General features: G+C 45.9%; 1 protein-coding gene across 3 annotated transcripts in view; it reads right to left on the reverse strand.

Moving 5' to 3' along the window:
- svep1 (sushi, von Willebrand factor type A, EGF and pentraxin domain containing 1) overlaps positions 1-18,739 on the reverse strand; it is an 88,632-nt gene extending 69,893 nt beyond the window's left edge. For all 3 annotated transcript variants that reach the window (XM_042069585.1, XM_042069584.1, XM_042069583.1), the window contains exons 1-2: positions 17,485-18,739; positions 2,229-2,484 (exon numbers count right to left, since the gene is read on the reverse strand). In XM_042069585.1, the coding sequence (XP_041925519.1) occupies positions 2,229-2,484; positions 17,485-18,045 (817 nt within the window). In that variant the 5' untranslated portion in view covers positions 18,046-18,739. The remainder of the gene's footprint in view (positions 1-2,228; positions 2,485-17,484) is intronic.
- Between the last annotated feature and the right edge of the window lie 3,814 nt (positions 18,740-22,553).

A 22,553-nucleotide genomic window follows, 5' to 3' on the forward strand; every position in this document is an offset into this window, starting at 1 on the left:
TGTTGGTGTAATGTAAGTGGTTTGGATACAGCAGCCTGCTAAATGTAAATGAAATGGGGCCAGAGTTCTACATCACTGGTTTCCACTTGAGTAATGAGCTCAACTCAGATGGCCTTCGAGGACCCTCTAGACCTCATAAGCCAGGGTGATTTGGAAGAGCAAGCTTTTGTGAAAGCTGCCCTGGATAAGCTTGTCTGCCTCGGCACAAAATAATAACAATGGGGATGGGGGGTGTTGGCGTGAGTGTCTGTGTTTCCCTGTTGTTGCTTTGTTGTGCGATCACGGTCCAGATGTTTGCACACATGGCTGGGGCTCAGAGCTTGGCAGTGCTCGGGGACGGCTTGGACAGCAGCTATCTCCGTGACACACGGCAGGGCTGATAGGGCTCCCGAGCGCCCGCGCCTCAGGCTCGGCCAGACTGTCTCCCCGAGCCGTCTGCGGGATATGATGGATTTATCCCGGACCTTAACAGCTTTGGTTAGATGTGTGTGTGGGTGTCTGTTTTTCTTTTAATGGGGGAGAATACAAATGTGGTGATTTGAGCACTATTCCTTTGAGAGATGAGAGCCGCTCTTAGGAGAACGTCTTTGCGGTAGCGGTGAAGGGATGCAGTGGCAGCCGTGGTGAGGTGATGGAACTCAGAGGGCTTTAGAGGTGAATGCTTGAGGCAAGAGAAGTGACTGTGGTCAGAAACCAAGGGCAATTGACATCAGAGTGGACTGCAACCACAAATGTGCAGCTGAATAGCCAATGAGACTGTTTTATGCTTACCCACACTAGAGAGCAGACAGTCTACCCAAACTAATAGAGGGTACTAGCCCAAAAAGATGCACCAATAAACTCTGTATGTTTGTGTGTAACAGAGACAAGATACATAGGTGTTTGGGATGCATCTCACTTCCACAAACCCTGCTGAAGTGCACTTGAAAGTCTTGCAAGTATCCTCATTAAATGCCTTTTCTAAAATCTCCTAAAGCCAAGACTCCCAATTATTTATTGCAACGTTTCGACCCTGCTGGGTCTTCTTCAGGCAAATGGTGGACACATTTGGTGAAGGGATATATATGTAGGCCTTACAATCAGATGACATACCATGTGATGTCAACTGGTATGATTGGGTCTAAGAGCCCCACTAGCCACTCAATTAAGAGAACACTTACAGGTATTACACAAACATATACATTTCAAAAAGGGGCTTACAAAAAACAATATCCCCAAAGGAGTACATGGCATTGCTATCAACAGAAAAGAAAGAAAAAGAAAAAACAATCAGTGGATAAACAGTTCCATATATACAAGCCTCCCCAAACAATGAAAGGACATTACTCCCACAGTTAAACAATCTGTAAATACAGACAGTTTCTTACAAAAATATACTACTACTATAAGAACGGTTTTATATCAAATTCCTCATTAAGACCATGGGGGGACATTGTATTTAAAAATGAATCCAAAAGGTTTCGCGTTGGAGCAACCTCTTGTCATGATCACCCCCTCTAGGTGGTTTGTTGACCCGCTCCACCCCAATATATCTGAGGGCGCTGACATTATGTCCGGCTAGTTTAAAATGAGCAGCGACAGGACTGCGCTCATCCCCTGTTCTAATAGTGCTCCTGTGCTCACTGATCCTGGTCCGAAGCGCTCGCGTTGTTTTGCCCACATATGCTAGGCCACAAGGGCAACGAATCAAATAAATAACATGTGTGGTGCAACATGTAATGACACCGCGAATGGATAACGTCTTGTCAGTATGTGGATGATTAAAACTTTTGCATTTATGTGTGTACGAACACTGGGCGCAACTGCCACATTTATAGTTACCATCAGACATACTCAGAAAGGACGTCGTGGGTTGCGGACGTATGTCATTTTTGACTAGGCGGTCTCTTAAGTTAGGAGCACGCTTAAAAACCAGCTTAGGTTTTTCTGGAAAAACTCTCATAAGTTTAGGGTCCGAATCAATAATATGCCAGTGTTTGTAGACAGCTTTTCTGAATTCTGACACAAGCGGAGAATATTTTATGCAACATAAAGGGGACTAACTTGGATCTTTGGTGCGCTTTTTTGATCGAAGACACTCCTCTTGTGTTGTGTGATCAAAACGTATTTTGGCCGAATCAACCCAGTCTTGTTTATAACCTCTATTGAGGAATCTTTTAGTCACATTTAGTCACATTTTAAAAACCAACCAGATAAGAGACATCTGTATCTCTCTGTGTTGCTCTCACCTTCGTGTAGAGCCCGGCGAGCGAGAGCCTCAAACTCGGCAAAGTTGTGGACGAGGTAGCAGTGCTGGTCTTTGGGGTAGGAGGCCATGTCATGAAGCTCCCGGATGTTGCCCTGCCAGATGCCGAGGGTGAAGATCTCCACGCCACCCGACCGAAGGGCAGCTGCCACGGGTCTTGGGTCCCCGCCGTTGGAGTATCCATCCGTGATGAGGAAGATGACCTTGGTTGCATTCCGTTTCGAGTTTTGCAAGATTAGCTGTAATGGAAGCGAAACAACAAAAGACCATTCATCACAAGAATTTGAACGACCCTAATTATGTGCGATCTACATAAAAACAATTGTTGTGTCCATCAGAAAGAGTCTCTCGGATGTCAAAATTCTCTTCAGACACCAATTAATTGGATCTGACCGTTTGGTTTGCATTACATGCCTGGAAAAGCTTCGCTGCTATTTCTAATGTCTCTGTAGAATATCCGATGACAGATAGCTAAGCTTGAAATGAAACAAGGAAAAAAATGCCACTAGTCTGCTGCCAGAGCAAAGGGGGGAAAAACACTGGGAACAGCTGAACATAACCCTCTCAAACGCAGACAAGACTGCGCTTCAGAAAACAAGCTTCCCATCCCAAACTAGCATTTAGCTGAAGTTTACGATTCATCGCATGTACTGTAATTACAGCTGGAGCTGCTAAAAACGGGAAGACGAAATATCTTTATTTTAAACATGCTCCTTTTACATCCGTTTATGTCAGCTCTTGGCTTCGTCAGGTGTTTATCATTAAACCAGATGATGATTGACAGGCAAGGGAGTGAGATGGTGGGAAAGAGAGAGAAGCGAGAACATTAAAGGGAAATTGATTCAGCTGTAGAACGAGACAAGAGTTGAGTTATGAGAATAAGATGGTGAGACAAAGCATGTTATAAGAAGGGTGGGAGCCCCTATAAAGATCCAGAGGGCGTGAAAGTGAGAGTTTCAGAGAGAGATGGATGAGGTGGAGACAGAGAAAAGGAGAACAAGTTCACTTCTTTATTGACTAATTGGCTGCTCTTCAAGGCTTTTTATCTCCTTTCTTTCTTTCTTTCTTTCTTTCTGTCTTTCCTATTTTCCTCATTTTCTCTCTTTCTCTCGTTCTCTCCCGCACCCTCATGGCGAGGCGTAATTACAGGGCCCTGGAGCCGGAGGAGAAAACGCCAGGCAGGCCTCTCTGATCTAGAGGAGCGAGTGGCACCACAGCTCCCCGGCCTTGCTGCACCCAAACCCAGCTGTCACCCACTCCATTCCACCACCCCACTCCACCCCCCTCCAAAACAACTCAGACACCCCTCCTGCCCTGCTCCTACCCCCTCTCCCCTTATCCCTCTCCACGTCCCCAGAGGCTGCTGTCACCGCAGTGATGTCATTGCGGCCCCGCGCCCTCCTGCCAGAGTGAGGCCCCAGGGAGTCGTGGGGGCAGGGTGTGATTTTCGGGGGTTTTCGTGGGATGATTCCCCAGACACCATAAGTGCGCTGGAGGAGTCTTGTGTGTGATTGCATGAATGTGGGCCAGCGGTTCGGCAACTGAACACGCCAGTGGGGAGACCACAGCCATGAGACATCAGGGGGGTCCATGGAAATGTTAGTCATGAGCATGTGCGCAAATATGCATAGGAATGGCCACCATGCCTTCTGCTTGAATACAGAGCTGCTGTAGGCACATTATGAAAAGTAGGAGTTTATCTGTCAAAAAAGGAGAGAAACAATACAATTACATGGTCCACTCCACACTCTTCATTTCAGATGCACATTTTCATCTGTGTCCCTCTAAACTGAAGGGATACATTTTCTAAGGTTTACTGCACTCAAATGCTAGCTGGTATAATGTGTAGCTGCCAACTTACTGAAGGTACAGTATGTATACAGTTTTGAAGGGTATAAATGTCTAAATATAGTTTTTAATGGAAACCTCTCTTACTCCCTCTCATTCTTGCACACTAGCTCCCATGAACTTACACAAGTCTTTTTTCTGTTATTGAAATGCTGAAGACAGTAAACCGTACTTTTGGAGCTGTGCCTCGTTCTGCCAGTGCCACATGCACCCTAGCACATCAAAGAAAAATACTAGCTGATGTGTGTGTGTGTGTGTGCATGAGTATGTGTGTGAGCATGCGTGTGTGTGTGTGTGTGCATGTGATGGAGTACCAAGGAAAAACACAGAGAGTGGGTGTTTACTGTAAGCAGAGCTAACTTTGATGGGTTTTGATTACGCTATCTTTTTCAGAGAGACCTCTGACCTTCCCTCTAAATTAATCATATGTCATCTGGATTTCCTCTGCAGCAGTGTTGTACTTTACATTGTTGGCACAGCTCCAGTTTAGGTTGCGAGTCGGGGGCGCTTAAAGCCAACAGCAATAGATCTGTCTCAAGCGTGACTGATCCTGATGCTCAGATCCCTGCCAGGAGGCTGATGATAACAGACTAAGAGAAGGATAACAAGCATCGTAGAGAGCCTCGGACAGCTTCCTCAAAAGACCCTTGCAGCTTGGCAGCCGTGTGAAAATCTCTGTGTGCACAAAATCTGATTAACTGTTTACCCCTTCCCCTTTTGAACAGGGCAGCTTGTGAGGTTGAAGTCCTGCGAGGACACATTCTTTATCTCCTCGTATTACCGTGTAAAAGAGCACATTCCTGTGTGTCTGAGTGATCTCTACAATGCTCTTACGTGTATCTCTGTCTTATCCTCATGCTGTATTTCCCCACATAACTCCAGCACAAGATTGGGATGGGTTTGGGGACGTTGGCCTGGTAGGTGAACTCCTGAACTGTGAGGAATTTCACTGCACTCCAGTAGCCCACAGGGGTCAAGCCACCCAGTAAGGCCTATGTAATGGTCAGTGTAAGAACATCCCCTCCTCCAGCTGACTGACCCGCTGAATCTTTGGGCAGTGTCTCATCACACCTGGCCACCCAGAGCTGATCTTTCCTCATCCTTTGTTGCAGCTGACAACTGCATGCTGGGAGTTTTCTCTCAACGCACCTGCAGAATTTACAGGGTGCTGTAAAGTGAAAGACAAAGAGAGAGAAAGAGGGAGGAAATCTGCCCATCTTTTCATTCATGGGGCTTTGCCTTCCACCCTTCCACTCTGTGTGGATATCTCATTTTGAGACATTCCAGGGAATCCAAAAGAAGTCTGAGGCGAATGCATCCGCTCGGCAAACGCTCCACTTCTTCCCCGTCGGAAGTTGAAACGCTTGTTTTGACAGGGTATCAGTTCTTGGCTCTGGTGGCCAGAATAACAACAACAAGAGGAACCCACAGGACAAAAACAAAACCCACATTGGGCTTGACTGTTTGTGATCTGTTCCAAGGACGCATTCTTGGGTAATGTTTATGATCATGTTTCTTTCAATAGGATCATTATTTTTATTCAAGCATTTTCCATTTGGTTTCAGTCATATAAAAAAAACAGACTGGAAGCAGTCCCTCCCTGGTTCTTATTGGTGAAGCACCTTGTGGAACATCTGTGGGCAGTTAAAAAATCTTTCATCTTTCAAGATGTTTTTTCCGGTCACTTTCCCTAGAAATCAAGGACCTAAATGTTCAAATGAAACAGTGAAGTTAACTGGGAGATAATAATGGTTTCTGTCTGGATACTAGTTAATTTTCAAACTTATCTTATTCAATGGTGAAAAAGCTGCAAAATGTCTTTCTAAGGTCAACATAACATGATGAATGCTTTCCCCCCCCAGTATTTGTCAGTATGCTGTACCATATCTGTTCATTAAAATATAGAACATGCAGTGTGGACCTCACATGGGATAATGTATAGTGGGAAGCGTCTTTGGTGAGTCTATTACATCAACTGTCTGTCAAACTTTCTTCAGGGGCCGCAGATTCATATTAGCGCCGCTGGTAACGGATGAATCTAAGTGATTGCTGGGAGAGAGTCTCCATTCTAGTAATTGCCAAGGACATTTGAGAGTCTGGGCTGTAGCGTATAGTTTGCTGGCTCCTGTCAAAACACCATTAATCAAACCAGGGACTGTGACGAGAGAGAGAGAGGCCGAGCGAATGACTGGGTTGATAATTAGGTCTCGTATTCTATACATATCACGGTAGTCTGGCATAGCAGGGATTCTTTCAATTATGCAATGCTAAGAACCAGTCGTGAAAGTGTTGGTCTCATTTCCACGTCTGCCTCGCACATTTGGTGTTTTATTATAGGAAACATTGGGGGGCTAATGTCAGATTGGAAAATGGCTGTCGCTGACTGGAAAGCAGCATGATTGGAGCAAGATGGGGGCATGGAAACATGCGAGCCTGTCATGACCATGTCAGATGACTGAGGCACGGAGACCTCTTCAGGGACGAGGTGTGGGGAACAAAAGTATGTGAAGAGGAGGACAGTGAGAGCAAATCTGCAGATGGTAGTTAAGGATGAGGATTTTTTATTTTTCACTTGTGCAAGGAGGACACTGCACCTGCACCAAAAATCTGCAAACAACAAAAAAAAGCCAGACAGCGATCTATCATTTAATTTGTGTGTGAAGTTATTATGGCTAAAGATCAATATTCAAACAGACATGCACCCAAACACACACGTTTTCGTTCTCCAAAACAGGGACTATGTCTGGACAAGTTGTACGCAGCCAATATAGAGTTTCCACTGAAGTCATATGCACTGGGATTAGCTCCTTGTAGTGCCCCAATCCAGGCTATAAATTCTCCCGAGTGGCCCTCATCCCGTTCACCCTCACTTGGACCTTACTCCCAAGCCCTGGCAGGACAGGACTGAGACAGGGGGTGCACACCGACACGCACATACTCACATACACACACACACACACACACTCAGAGACACACGCACACACACACACACACACCAGAGGCAGCCGGCTCCTCCAGAGTGGAGAGGATCCCAGAGGCAGCTTAGCCCTGATCCTCCCTCTCTCCCTCTCTCCCTCTCTCCCTCCCTCTATTGCAGAGATGCTATCAGTGCCCCGGGCTGCAGGGCTCTGTTTGCTTTGGGAAGCAGGTCATGCCGGGGAGGGCCAGCAAGCATTGACAGGACCACAGAGGGGTCAGTCCAAAACCACCTGCATGTCCGCCACTCAAACTCCCTCACTGGCTCTGGAGGTAGACACGAAATTAGACTGACTGGCTGTAGACGGAAATCTTTCTTTCCCTGTTTGTTGTTTTTGACTTGATGAAAGTTATGACAGTTGCTGAGATTTCCTGATTAGGACTTTAAGGCCAGTTCACACCAAAGATTCATGACGAGACGAAACCATTGCACAGACAAGTTTCAGCAGTTTGAATTAAACATTGCACATTGTTGCCAGCTGTTGCAAGCCATTGCGAAAGATTCATCATGTCAAATAGCAGTTGCAAGGTTTTAGAACAAGTTTACTTCAGATTGTTTGACATGGAGAGGCAGAGAAATACTTAGCTAACTCGGTTTTGAAGAAGACCGGTGTCTGCAGAACATGAGTCCAAATGGGTATGCTAATGAAGTTACAAAAACAAATGCACATTGGCTTATCAGATAGTTGATAGATAACTTTGCTGGCTAACTAGTTGCTGGTTTATAGAATGTTGGTGTAAATTGGCCTTTAGGATTACTTAAAACATTTTTTAGCATAAAACCTTAGAGCACTGTGTGTAGTCTTATTATAGATCAGAAAACACTTAATGTATCTGCATATGCAAAGATATATGTAGTCTTTTGTAATCGTGTGTGTTAGGCAGTTTTATTTGCTGAGCGATAAATGAAACAAGAGCCATATAAAGGATATGAGCAGTTTCCTGGTAACAGCTGTTCTGGTATGTTTTTTTATGTGTTGTGCAACACAGATGATTGCAATAAGAAGAGTTGTTTTCCTTTGTGTCAAAGTGATATTCAACTATGATCAGTGTCACGTCTCTCGGGATGTCTTGTTGGCCAAAACGTTCACATTCAGAAGTTGCTCCACTTGACTTTCCAGTGCTTCTCCCCTTTTTCCCCCCATCCCTTAAATGTGGACATTGCCCGGACAATGCACATTGAGGCTGAAGTCAAAACTGCAGAACTAATGGCTTGACTGAGTGAGGCCCTGTACAGGAAAGGAAAACTAACCTCAGGAGTAATAACAACAAAAGAATGGAAAGTCATTCTGAAAAATAATAGTGAGTCTAAATGGAGACCGGAGAGCATGGAATATGCATTGTATTTATGAAAGTGGAGGCGCTGACCAGCAATAAATTCAAGGGTGAAGTCTGGGGGATCCAAAATGCCCTTGAAAGCAATAACGTATTACACTGCAATGTCATGCTCACAAAGCCGGTTTAAATCAAGAGCTATTAACTAGACAGCAAGGGTAAACACATATCATTTTCCCTTTTTTTTCACATTGTCTCTTCAATCTTTTGTATTTGGGGTCAAAACCCACTGGCTGTTCTCATGAGGTTGGGGAATTCGAAAACAGTCTGCAGCTACTGTTGAGAGCAGCGCAACTCGGGGAGCAGACATTTCATATCCAGTCGGCTAGTATGCACACACACTGCAACAACGGCGATAAACCGCGCAGGACTGCTGACAGTCGGGGCTCCGCTTCAGTCAGCGCCTCAGCCGCCTGTCCGGCCTGCCACTGAGCATGTCGGAGCAATCTCCCGCTTATCTGTCAAACCCCCACAACCACTACTACCACCACCACTCCACCTCACTGCCCGAGGGACTTTCTCTGGGTTGCTGCTGGGTGGTTGGGTGGGAGGGGGAGAATGAGAGCATCAGTGCTGACACAAATTGGGTGTCTGAACTTTTAGAAGACGGGTGGGTGTAGCTCGCCGCTGCGATGAGAAAGTATTTTAAGTGGCATTGTTGCCTCTGCGGGGAACGCTGGAGAAGCTGGCTCCCATAAAAGATATTTAATGCCACTCGTGTTACAGACTCCCGACTCCCTCCCCACCTTTTCCACACAGGGACGAGCTCAGGGGTGAGATCAAGAGCAGTCCCTTTAACAGCTTTCCCTGCTGTCATATAAAAAGGGCGAGAACGAGAGAGGAGAACAATGTGCGTCCTTCCATCCAAAGAGCGCAGGGGGAAAAAAAGACACGCAACGCTCAAATCTGAAATTACAGCAGGAGCGTGTATATGTAATTGTCTGGAGCTTTCGGGCTTGGCTGAGCTTTGCCTTTCGTTTCATTGGGTTTGAAGGGGTGAGATTGCTTTCCATTTCCATATTCTGAGCTCATTTTAAACGGCTCTTTTTGGAGGAAAGACAGAAAAAAAACATACATTATGTGTGTTCTAAATTGCACGGTACAAATTAAATTGGCTCTTGAACAAACCCCTCAGAACTCAGTTTGGAAAAGTCGCTGGTCGGGTACACAATGATTCCCCAGACACAGAATGAAGAGTTGGTACTTCTCGTCTAGTCATTAGGAAAAACAGTCAGGTGCTGTGCCTTGAAAAAGCCATATTCAAGGTGTCAGCACAATTATGGCCCATGTTGGACCTAACATAATTGCTTATAGGACTACATACCCACATACACATACACATATATATCACTGATATACACATATCACTCTATAAACCTGACACACACCCTTGTAAACACCTGCTAAATGCAACAGAGCTGTGGCAGTATGGTTGGTCATCCATCTGTGAGTGTGGTTCGGAAGGGTGTGGGATGTAAACACAGACTCGCTGTGCTTTTCCATATCCAGCACACGCAGTCACAACTGTTTCCACCCAGACACACACACACACACACACACACACACATCAGTGCAGAGCCCGACAGACATACTGTAAATATATATGTGGACAAATATACTTCAACTTCACACACACCCTGACACCTACACCCTATATACACACACATGTATATATAAACAATCTACTCAACACAAACACACCTACGCTAACATAGGACCTACTGTATATGTCTGCATGTGTATATAAACACACACAAACGGTGTATACAAACCAGCTCAAACAAGTAAGCATTCGCAAATTCACACAACTTACCACCTAACCACAAGGAGACAGGCAATCTCACTGAAATGGTAAAGTCAATGGAGCCGCAAACAGACAAGCAGATCCTATATAACATCTGACAGCAGCAGTATATTCTATAGTACACGTATTGAGCTACCCATCACAGAGGCTCGCGTAATTGGACCATCAGGATTCAACCGTGAGCTTATCCTTGGCCTGATGAAACCGCTCCGTGCGTAACAAATCATAACTGTCACTGGCCGCCCCGGCTACCGGTGCCTCTGAGGACAGCTCCAAACAGCCGTCACCCGAACAGAGACCGCATCCGCGTCCAGAGAAACGTCAACACCAAATCACTCCCCTCAGCCCCTCGCACTGTACAGCACCATCAGCTGAGGCAGTAGCAGCAGCAGCTCAGTAGTACAACGCAGCTCGGCAGATTGTTGTGCGGTGGTCCCCAGAGGAGTAGTTACAAGGCCTGGAAGGGAGAGGGGGTTTTTCCGAACTCCTATGGCTCCAACCAAAGCAGCGCTCTCTCCAATTACAGCTAATTGCAGTGCCGAAAGTTCTTGTCATACTGAGTTTTCCATCAAACGCCTCACTGGGGACTTGGAGATTGAAGCCCAAGATTATTGTAATCGTGCTGAAAATTGTGGTGTGATATATAAGGACTCTCATTGGTTTCGCCTTTGGGCCCGAAACAGGTGTGTGCACATGGCAAAGAGTGTGAGCTGAGGTGCTGACGGTCATAGAATGTGAACTCCGTTTGAAAAGGAATGTGACCAACAGGCATTGATGGAATTAAGAACACAAGTTCAGATGAGGACTTGAGGAGATTTAAACCAGGTATGTTGGCATGCCCCTAGGTCTGGCATTGTTCCTATAGAACCAAACTGCTGTATCCATAATTTTGTTGCCTGCTCTTCCAAACTCACCTTGGCCTATGTGAGCCATCTGTTGATTTCAATGAATAGTCTCATCAGCAGACTTATTTAAGTCACAACGAACCCGTGCTGTTACACTGCCAGAAAGCAGATACAAAGTGGAACTAAAAACAAAAGGTTGTTCATCTGATCCTCATAAGAGAAAATGTGTTCAGATTCAATATGGATATTCCACTGGCATACTGATGGGAGGCCTCTTTCCCTTTCAGGGTGTTCTGAGAACTTAGCTGACCCAGCAGCAGGGTCATTCCAAAGAGTCTCTCTGAGGCTGGAGGAGACGGATGGCCCCAAGCCACAGCGACCACATCACACACTGACAAACGCTCTCCAGATGAGAGCTGCGCTGCCCGCTCTCTATCACCTGTCAACTGCCTTATCTCGACATCACTGCATGTCTCTGTCTTTATTTCTCTCTCTCTCTCTCTCTCTGTTTTTTCCAACCTTTGATCCCTGTTTGTCCGTACCTTTCCTCTTAAAGCTCATCTTTCTTTTACTGCCAGGAAGAGGGGGATGTGGTGAGAGAGGAATGATAGAGAGAGGTCATGAAAGAGTGACTAATTGCCAGTAGAGGTGAAGCATATGTCTGCCTCATGATTCCTGCAAAATGAGGACAAATTAATCAGACTTCTTTGGAATCTTTTTTTTTTTATCAGATGGGCAAATGGGTGGAATTTCAAACACAATTGTGTACTGGCTGTCACTCGGGTAGTAAGACAAAGAGAGAGAGAGAGACAGGGGGTAGGTAGAGAGAGAGAGAGAGGGTAGAGAGAGAGACAGGGGGTAGGTAGAGAGAGAGAGAGAGAGAGAGAGAGGGTAGAGAGAGAGATGGTTTAGGCGGCGAAACAGAAGCCCTGTTGTGTCTATCTTGTCCATCAAAATGTCAGCACCCTGACAACATTACTGCAACCCCCTAAGGGTGTGCTGAGAGGCCTGCATGGGCCAAACAAGAGGCCCATTCAGAAAGAGAGACTCTTGGACATCAATGACATGAGTCAATACAAATACTCCAACACACCACATATCAGTACACACCATAGCAGTTGAATACAGGCATGGCTTTGCCTAACTCTTTAATTATGTTCATTTTTGCTGTTGCAAATCACCCAATTTGGCACAATAATAACTATTATAATAACTATCAAATCACTCTTTTTGGCCTATGCAATTTCAGTTTACTCAGAGAATAGATATTTGCTCTTTTGCCATTCATTTTCTGTCAATAAATCCTCAGTATACTGTATGTTGCCTCAATGGATGAGGGCCGGTTGGAAGTCATCAAAAGCAACACACGATCTATGGGGGGCTGTCTATCTCAGATGCATAGTCAATGCCATGGAAGCCCCTTGTAAAGAGGTTTGTAGACCTCTTATCTCTGCCTATGCAGTCCTATCTGTGTGTTACAGGCAAATCTCTGGGCATTCCTGGGGGCCTTATCAGGGCCCGAGGGAAACAGGCTGTCTCCTGTATTGATCTCCCTCATCAATCCGTATTAGAAACACAAATACATGAGGGGGACCCGGGGAGAGGAAATGCCAAGATTTCACTGTGGAAACAGAATCCCCCTTTATCACCAGCTGCTCCCTGAGGGGGGACAGACCAAAGAGATGCCATCCGCTTTCCATCGTGTTCTCCGTCACATTCACTCCATCTCTCTCTTACCCTCTTTCTCTCATTCACCCCCTTTCTCTCTCTCTCTCTCTCTCTCTCTCTCTCTCTCTCTCTCTCTCTCTATCTCCCCTGAGGGGGGACAGACCAAAGAGATGCCATCCACTTTCCATCGTGTTCTCAGTCACACTCCATCTCTCACCCTCTATCTCTCATTCACCCCCTTTCTCTCTCTCTCTTTCTCTTGCTCTCTGTGTCTCTCTCAGGGGCAGTGATATGGTCAGTGAAAAAGATAGAAAGAATAGGGTTTGTTTCAACAATGTGTGAAACTACTGTATGTCCTTTCAGTAATTCCACTACAGACATCACAGTCTCGATAGACTACTTATAATTCATAACACTACACATCTATGTTTGTGCATTTTGGTATTCTCTGTCTAGTGTCTACTGTGACTGCATTATATTAGTATGGTTAAAACTAGACATGTGCAGGAAGAGTACACTTGTAATGCAGACTCATTTCCCATTCCACATTGGCTTTGTTCAACAGCCATGGCCTGAAAAGATCCCTGTCTGTGGGATACTCCAACTCCAAGTTCTGGACCGGTTACTGAAGTAACCGGTTCCAGAACTTTGCTCTCAACACCTGAGTTCTGCTGACTGTCATCCCTGTTCCACTCCTCCACTTCTTCAGTGACAGAGCCAAGAGGTCTTCACGGTAGTATTTTAAGGTTTGTGTGTGTGAGTATGAGTGTGTGTGTGTGTGTGTGTGTGTATACTAGCATGCGAGGATGTGTATTTGTGCGTATGTGCATGTGCGTATTTTTAGGTATGTGTGTCACTTGTGACCATAACATCATCTATCATAGTGTTGTAATTGCCTTTCTGAATGTCAGTTCTGTTCCAGTTTGGATTTGTGCAATACAGAGAGAAAGCAAACACAAAGAGAGGGGTTCAGCGAAAGAGACTACAGAAATATTGTCGCTCCTCGTGATTTGTACAGGCTCGAAGACAGCCACCCGCCTCCTGGAGGCTGGTTCATAGACCCTACAGGGGTCAATGCCATGTAGGGGCCTGGTTTGGAATTTGACAGAGTTGGGGGTGGGAGAGAGAGGGTCACATTGAGAAAGACAGAAGACTCGTAACGAGTTACGTAACGAATACACTACCTCAGCCCCTCAATCCCCTGATGTATGATAAGGAGTCCACACGTTCACCCATTCTGCTCTACCGTTTGAGGGAAAGCAGCTGCTTCTTGGGGAACGGTGTGTTTTGAAGCGGTTATGAGCACGTATGGAAAAACTGCATGTCCCATTGCACAAATGTGTGTGTGCGTGTGTGTGTTCGTGCATGTGGTCTCCTGGCTCTGAGAGAGATTGAGTGGGTGAGAGGGACACATACCAGATAACCAGACCATCCCTCTTACTTACAAAATACAGACAGCCTTTTGGAAAATGAGTTCCAATCTATTTCACTCCAAAAAAAGGACCACAGTGCTAATTTGTCCATTCTCTCGTCGAGGCCCTCCAAGAACGACCTAAACATGGTAAAACAACCAGCATCGGCCTGAGGCTTTACATCTGAAACATCCACTAGTTTTGAATGAATAAATGAGGCTAACGACACACATTCGAAGCCAGATTTGATGAAAAAAGGGGGGGATACAATCGCTAACAATCCCCACGGGGCTGCGTTGGCTCAGGTTTGGAGAGGGGGAAGGAGGTGGACCCTGGCAAACCATAGCAACCTCCGGGAGAAGAAAGACAAATCCTCTGGATGAGGAGTAGGGGCTGAGAGAAAGACAAGTAGGGACTCTGAGAGATTAGAAAAAGCAACACGAGAAAATAGAGAGAGAAGGGTTGGAGGAAGGGCTTCATCGTCTTGCTCTCAGAGGGAAACACATGGCACCAAGGAAAACCATCAATGTCTGGAAGAATTGTTATTTTTTGTTTGGTTTGTTATTGTTTCTCTTATGGTTTTGTTGTTTGTACAAGTTATTAACTATATTAATTCAATTAAATATAATTTACATTCTGGGAAGTGTCTTCTCAGGACAGAAGTGTCTTCTCAGGACAGAAGTGCCTTCTCTGAGCATGAACAGTGGATAAGAGTAAAGTCACATGGAGTCTTCAGATTTGGAAGCCTAAGCATACTTGTCCCCCTGTTTGCATTAAAGTAAAAAAAAAACACTACTGCAAGCTGATCGTATTACCAGAAGAAATGTTTTCATCAAAGTAAACCACAAGTGAAACAAAAGAAAAACAATAGCTTTTGGCAGCACTAAAGACCTCCCGTATATCAAATAGACCATGGAATGTAAACCTATGCCTGAAGTTAGTTAGCGTGACCACACAGCTCAGGAGAACATGCGAGGCGCAGCGAACGCAGGAATCCCGACACCTTGGAATGAAACCCTGGACGGAATGGAACCGAGATGGAAAAATCCTCCGCTTCCCCTGACCAATGATTCAGATGTTCTGCTCCCTCCTTTCTGCCCTCCTTTCTCTCTCTCTCTCCCCTTCACTAAGCTTCACTTTCTCACTCTCTCTCTCTCTCTCTCTGTCTCACCGTCCCAGGTCTTTACGGGCACCTCTACAGCACCACACCCTCTCGTCGTCCTTCGGGGCTGGCCCCCATCGGTCATGCTCGGGCCAGGGAGGAGAGCCCCGCATCCGGCCGCCTGCTCTGCTCCGCCGCTACAGACTACACACGGCTGTCCAGTAATGGCTTCCAGATTTCAGCAGCACGTATGAGGGCGAGATGGGCTGAGGTGAAGTCAACAATTCCAAGAATTTCAGCAACTTTATCGTGATGATTGATCAGGTTGAATAGTGCTAGAGGTAATGACCCAATTAAAGTAGGCTACCTCAACAAGCACCTTTAAATGGAAACTTTTATATCTAAAGGTAGGTTACAATAGTTTAATAAAATAGTGATGTTTGCCCCAGATCAAAACCGCTGTCTTACTAACTAGAGCGCTAACTTTCGCTTTACTTTTGAAGGGCTTTTCCCACAGAGACCTCTTGAATAACTCTTGGCTCTGGTTCCCTCACACTTTCCCATACTGATGTGAGAAACCGTCCCATCTGGGACACACACTGTTCAAGTGAGCTGACGAAACCGCAAAGAGCGGACAGTCGGCGAATCAAACGGAGAGCCCGTTTACCTCTCACATCTTGTTTCAGTCAGAGCAGGTTAGGCACACTGCGCTCTGGCTGCAAGAGCTGAAAACATCAGGGGGAGATTTGTGTCTGGATAGCGGTTATCTTATGGGAGCACTTCCTCTCAGTGAGCTCAACAATACAGAATGCTTTTGAGAAATGACTGGGTCTTTTGAAAAAAAAAAACATGCGCAATAAGTCACTATCCCAAATGTCATCAATAACGTAAGAGTGATACTCAAAGATAAGAGAATTGGTCCTTTGGGAAGGCCACTATTTCTATAAGTCACAGAGTGTGCCATTGAAACTGCAGAGTGACTGCGAAGTCATGGAAAACGGAGGTTTAAAACAGGTCAAATATTCCCTCCAGCCATGAATGACTACAACTCCAGACCGCGGCAGCCTGCTGTGCCGTGGAGTGTGTGTGGACTGTGGAGGGGAGTGTGTGTGTGTGTGTGTGTAGGTATGAGTTTGGACAAGGCTGCTAGTCCAGAACGTTCTTCCTCTTCCTCCTCCACCCTGTACAGGAGCTCTATGATGGGATCTGAAAGGCTAACATTACTGCTGCTGCTGTTGTTGTTGCTGCACGGAGGCACTTCCTCTGGGATCACACAGGGCACGTCAATAATCCACCACCACCACCACCACAAACACAACAGCTGAGCTAAACTTGACTGACGGAGGCCAACATATGGCTATGCAAGGATTTTGTTTGTTTTTGTGTATGCATCTTTTGTGTGTGTGTGTGTGTGTGTGTTTTCCACAACAACAACATCATAAACCTTTCCTTAACCCTAAAAATCTGCCAACTAGCAGCAGCCAGCTCCAATCTACACCCACCGTGCTCTGGACTGTTCTTTCCCATCAGCTCCCTCTAGTCGTTTGATAAATGGAACGCTCTGCTGTCTTATCGTCTCCGATTAAACCCTCTACTCCAGCCTTGAAAAATGATGATCAACAGTCTGGGATTTGCTGATGAAATCAGTAGTTTAGTTGATAAACTGTTATCCTCAGTGAGAAAGTGTGATCATAAACAGACGAAATAATGGAATACACAGATAAACTATGAACTCATTCCACTTTACAGCTGTCTCGGGCCGTGCCTTGCAGTTAGAGGTTACCAGAAAAACAGAGTATTTAAACAGGGAGGTATTTAAGACTCACATAAAGGGTTATTTTGGGAAAGACAAGCAAAATGAGTTTTGTGTCACATCTGAGTAACTTAAAAAGATTGAGGACCATGTTATGACTTATTGCTGTCTTACATAGACAGACATGATACATGCATACATAACGCATACATATACAGTCCATTATACAACCCTCCATCACTGACACTTTTTTCATCCATAGTGCAGGCATGTACATATTCACGTAGAAACACTCACTGAAATGATCACTCATTCAGCACAACCACACATATACCACACACGCGCACACATAAACAAACTCGCACCGACAATTTACGCAGCATATCCTCACGCACATACACACATGCATACAACCTCACACCAACAATTCATGCAGCACATCTCTCACACACGTGCAAACGGGATCTCCACACAAAGCACTTCGTCTCAGTCTTACCGCGGCTCTCTGAAACGCGCCCTTGGTGTAGGTTCCCCCTCCGCGGTAGGTGATGGCAGGGATCTCCTGGTTGAAGAGCGAGCACTTGTGCTGGTGGGCGCGCGGCGCCGAGATGTGGTCCACACGCGTCACCACGTGGCTCTTGGACGAAAAGGTGACCAGGGCCACGCGCGTGTCCTCAGGCGCCACCGGGAAGTCGGCGAGCAGCTTGCGCACGAAGCGCAGCTCGCTGCGGAAGTTGGAAGCGCCCACGCTCGATGATTCGTCCACGAGGAAGACCAGGTCCATGCGGGCACCGCTTCGCTCGCGCAACTCCCGAACACTCCGCTTGAATGTCTGGCCCAGGCGCTCCACCTTGGACTCGGCGCTTTCCGACAGGTTGTGCTGGCCGGACCCCAGGGAGACCGTCTGGGGCCGGACGAGACCGGCCGGCTTCTGCTGCTGTTGTTGCTTCTGTGATGATGATGATGTTGATGACCAGCCGGCTGACCGGTGAGCCAGGGAGAGACAGAGTAACACAGAGCTGCACCACCACAGCCAGGATCCTCGTGCAACAGCCATATTGTCCAAGCTCAGAGAAGTCCCCTCAGAGAAGTCACCTCAGAGAAGTCCCCTCAGAGTGATCACAGTCACTGAACGAGAAGAGTCTGTCTGATCCAATCCAATGATCCAAGCTCCTAATGATTCAGTCTCCTATTTAGACTCTGTCCGTCTCCCTCCGTCCGTCTCTCTCTTGTGAGTTGTCCAAGCAGTCTTCTGTATCCTCAGCTTCCCTTTGGTCTTTGCCTGCCTGTCTCTGGCTGTAAGGTCCAAGCAGTCTTGCGTCTCCAAAGAATCTCAATCTCTGTGTGTCTCTCTTGATCACTTGTCAGAATGATCCAGTCCAATGGTCCAGGCACAATCCTCTTCTGTCTTCCTCTGTCTCCTCAGACTCCCTTGCGTGTGTGCGTGCGTGTGTGTATGTGGCTTGTCTTCCTCTGTCCCCTGTGTCTCTGTGGTCTTGAGTGTTTGATTGGCAGAGGTGTGTGTGTGTGTGTGTGTGTGTGAGTGTGTGTGGCGCTGCTGAGTGGTTCTTAGAGCTCAGCCCCGGGGCTGCTGCCGTAAGTCTCCTCCATCTCAGCCAGACGACAGGCTCCGTTTCCCCCTCTCTTCCAAAATCATTTAGAGAAGAAGAAAAACACACACACACGCATGCACTACACTGAAGAAAGGCAAACAAAAGTTCTGAGAAGCAGTGTCAGTGTGTGTGTGTATGAGAGAGAGAGAGATGTGGTGTGTATACGTGTCTGTCTGTGAATGTGTGTGAGAGAAAGTGTGAGTGTGTGTTGAGTGGGAAAGAGAGAGAGAGTGAAAAGGAGAAGTGCAAAGAGAGAGGGAGAGAGAAAAAGAATGGCAGCACCAGCAGCAGCAGCAAAAGAGGAAAAAAGGGGGCAGTCACTGATTTTTCCTCCTCTTCTTTTTTCTCCTCTTCTTGCGAGAGCGTTTCTGCGTTCCTCTTCTCCACGCTTTCTCCTTTCTTCCCCTCCCCTCTCTCTCTCTCTCTCTCTGACTCTCTCTCTCTCTCTCTCTCTCTCTCTCTGTCTCTCTCTCTCTCTCTCTCTCTCTCAAGCTCTGTTGCTCAGACTTGAGTGGGATTCTGTGTCACTGGAGCGCTTTCGCCTCTCCTGTCAGGCTGTCAACATTCCCAAAGAAAACATCAGCACGGGGTGCTCTGATGAAGTCCATATGTCTGGCACTGACCACCTCTCACCCTCCCACCACATCATAGAAGCAGATACTAGAAGAGGCATCATAATTAGAAACACTGAGAGGGGGCAGATGTGTGTTCTGTGTGTGTGTGTGTGTGGGGGGGGGGGGGGGGGGGGGGGGGATCAGGGCGGACGAATGGAGGGAGAGAAAGAGGGAGGGGTGTGAAAAAGAAACAAAGAGAGGGAAAGACGAAGGGGGGAAAGGTTGCGAGGGACACTGAGATATGTGTGTGAGGAGTGAGAGAACGACAGACCGAGGGAGTAAAAGGAGGAGAGGATAAATTATTTGGGAAATAAAAGCTGCATGACATGGGAGCGACAATGCGAGTTTTGTTTTGTAAGATCAGCATTTTTTTCCTCTTCTCTGTGTAACTTCCTGTGCACTCTCTCTCTCTTTCTTTTGCTCTCTGTCCTCCCCCCCTTTTCTCTCTTGGAGTGTTGTGAAAGGAGGAAATCTGCAGGGAAATCTAAACCCAGACATGTGCTGCGATTATGTGCGTGTGTTGATTTTTATCTGTTACCAAAGCAATGAATCCCTGCACCAAACAGCAGAGAGAGAGAGAGAAGTGAAGGGGGGGGGGAGTGAAGTTGGAGTTTAAATCAGCAGATCTGAACCAATGTAAAAGGAACTGAAACCATCAGAGGGAATAAAGTCATTAGACTTCACTTGAACAGAGTGACATCTAAATGACCGAGAGACTTCCACCAGCGAGGCTGTTTCTGCCCTAAGCTGCTGACATTTGCCTCGTGCAGCGAGTGGAGGGAATGTTTAGTGCCTCACGTAAATCAGATCAGCCCTGACGATGAGAATGCCGGAAAGTTCTGGGGGCTTGCAATGTAGGGAAAAGGAGACAGTGTGTGGGAGATGAGCCTGACCGTGGAGGGAGGGAGCGAAGAGGGGGAGATTTGGGGGTAACAGCTGGGACTTCCTGCTCTTAAGACATGACCCCCCCCCCTCTCCCCTCCAGGCCTCTTGGTGGCCTCCAGGGTATCTGAGAGCATGTGTGTGTGTGTGTGTGTGTGTGTGTGTGTGTGTTTGTGAGTGGGGGTGCAAGATAGGAGAGGGGTAAGAGGAGCTGCTGGAAGTCTCATCTGATCCCGAAAAGACACATCATTTACAGAGCGACGGGTGCAGTGAATCACAGATTATGAGACAGCAAGACTAATACACACACACACACACACACACACACACACACACACACACACACACATACAAACACAGACACACACACAAACACACATACAGAATATACAGACACTTGGTTGTGTTAAAGATTTTAAATGCAGAGTGGTTCACTCCAACCTAAACAAGAAAAACTCTGTCTCAGTGGCTATGAACTTGTCAGCAGCTGCAAAGATGCAAGGTCTCGTGACTAATTTATGAATTATGAACATTGGCATCCTACTGAGCAGCAACAACTGGTTTGTTTGTACTTCGGCTTTATGACACAGACATCACACAAACACACACACACACAAAACCAAACAAACTCAAACAAAATCTATCATTCAGAAGAATTTTCTGAAATTGTACTAAGCACACAGAAATGTTCAGACCAGATATACTTGGTAACAAATGATAAATGTTCCTGCATCCAATACACTATTTGCATAGCTGTTCTTAGTATATACAACACAAAGTGTTATAACACAACTGTTCAACTACAATAATCGTAAAATGGCAGTAAGGATCACAGCAAAAGTTTTATGATAGCTTATTTCTCAGTTATGACTTTACAGCACACGCAAAAGGACAGTGCCCAGGATTAAAGTGCACATTAAACCTGAGGAGACAGGCTGTGAAGGATGCGTAAAGAAACTCAGGAACCTAATGTTTGTTGGAACTCACACATTTCCTTTACTTCTTCAGGATCTCTTACCCTACGTGATTTTTTCATATCTGACAAAACCACCATATTAGACGCATTCCTGTCCTTTTGTGGCTGTAATAGTCTGTTATGCCAGACACTAGGACTGATTCTTGTTCATTTGATGAACTAATGAATATTTTACCATATGGCTGAGGTTCATTGCAGTCATCCGTCATGATTTCTTGATAGTGCTGTGCTGCCCTCTGTTGGTCAGGTTTGATTAGTGCATCTGATGTGTTTTCATTGAAGTCTTGGTAGACTGCTGGTTTTCATGTCTTTTTTTGCATGGCTAAAACCTCATAAGAAGATTTTCTAAAAGCTTTAAATGCTTGGTTCAACCGTGTGATGAGTACCCTGGAGCTGGTGAGCTTGTTTGTCATGTGATGGTGTCAGTTGGCCCTCCTTACACATGTGAATAGCATCAGTAGCGCGGATTCACCCCTCCCTGTGTCTGAAATCATTTAGGTTTCTACTGAGTCAGGATCATTTGTTCGAGCCTGTTAGCAATTCTGAATTAGCTCAACAGGTCCGTTTAGAAAGAATGTCATTGACGCTTGTGTCTGAACTTCATGTTTTACGATTGTTAGGGACTAACCAGCAGTGAAATAAAACTTTAATTGGTGCATTAAACTCATGATCATTTCAGAGGTTTGTTAAAAACACATCTTTTTTGCAAACAAAGGTTTTATTTGCAGTTGTTTACTCAATTCCAAATAAAATACACGTCCATATCTAATTAATCCTGTCGTCATCAGCACAGCCGTTGGTTGTGTTGAATCACTTGAATGCATGCAAGTGACTGGATCCTGGGTTTTTGGGTGATTCAGAAATGGGCGTCAATGGGACCCTTTCCAGACTGACCTGCAGAGCAAATTTTGCAGAATGACTTACTTTCACTAAAACGTTTGTTCCGTCTTCATACAACTAAAGCCTTGTTTGGTACATTCGGCAGTATGTTATTTGCCTCCACAATCACAGTTCCAGCGGAGAAAGACTATAAAAGTCATTGTTAGCCTTAAAGACAGACATTTTGATTTGATTGAGTTTGATAGGCAGACATAAACCTCCCAATCAAATTTTGTGTTGGTTTTTCTCTGAGATACAAACTCCAAAGGCCACCTTGACCACCATGATTGGCTGATGGGCAACAGGTTTATGCTGATAAGATAAGATAAGATAAGATAATACTTTAATGTCCGTTCACACGGACCTTTGTCTTGCATTGCAGCTCATCAATCAGCATAGGAAGACATTAAAAAATAACATTCAAGATCATAAAATCATTCGTCACATGTAAGAGGTGTAGCCTACACACAGGTAATGAGTCCATACGACTATGAGTGTGGGATCTACTCTACTCTCCTCTGTTGATTGAGTAATGACACAGAGTGAGGGAGGAAAGAGTGTTTGTATTTATTTCTCCTACAGCTGGGCTTCCTAAAGCGTC

Source organism: Alosa sapidissima, chromosome 18 (genome assembly GCF_018492685.1).
Source record: "Alosa sapidissima isolate fAloSap1 chromosome 18, fAloSap1.pri, whole genome shotgun sequence".
Lineage (NCBI taxonomy): Eukaryota > Metazoa > Chordata > Actinopteri > Clupeiformes > Clupeidae > Alosa > Alosa sapidissima.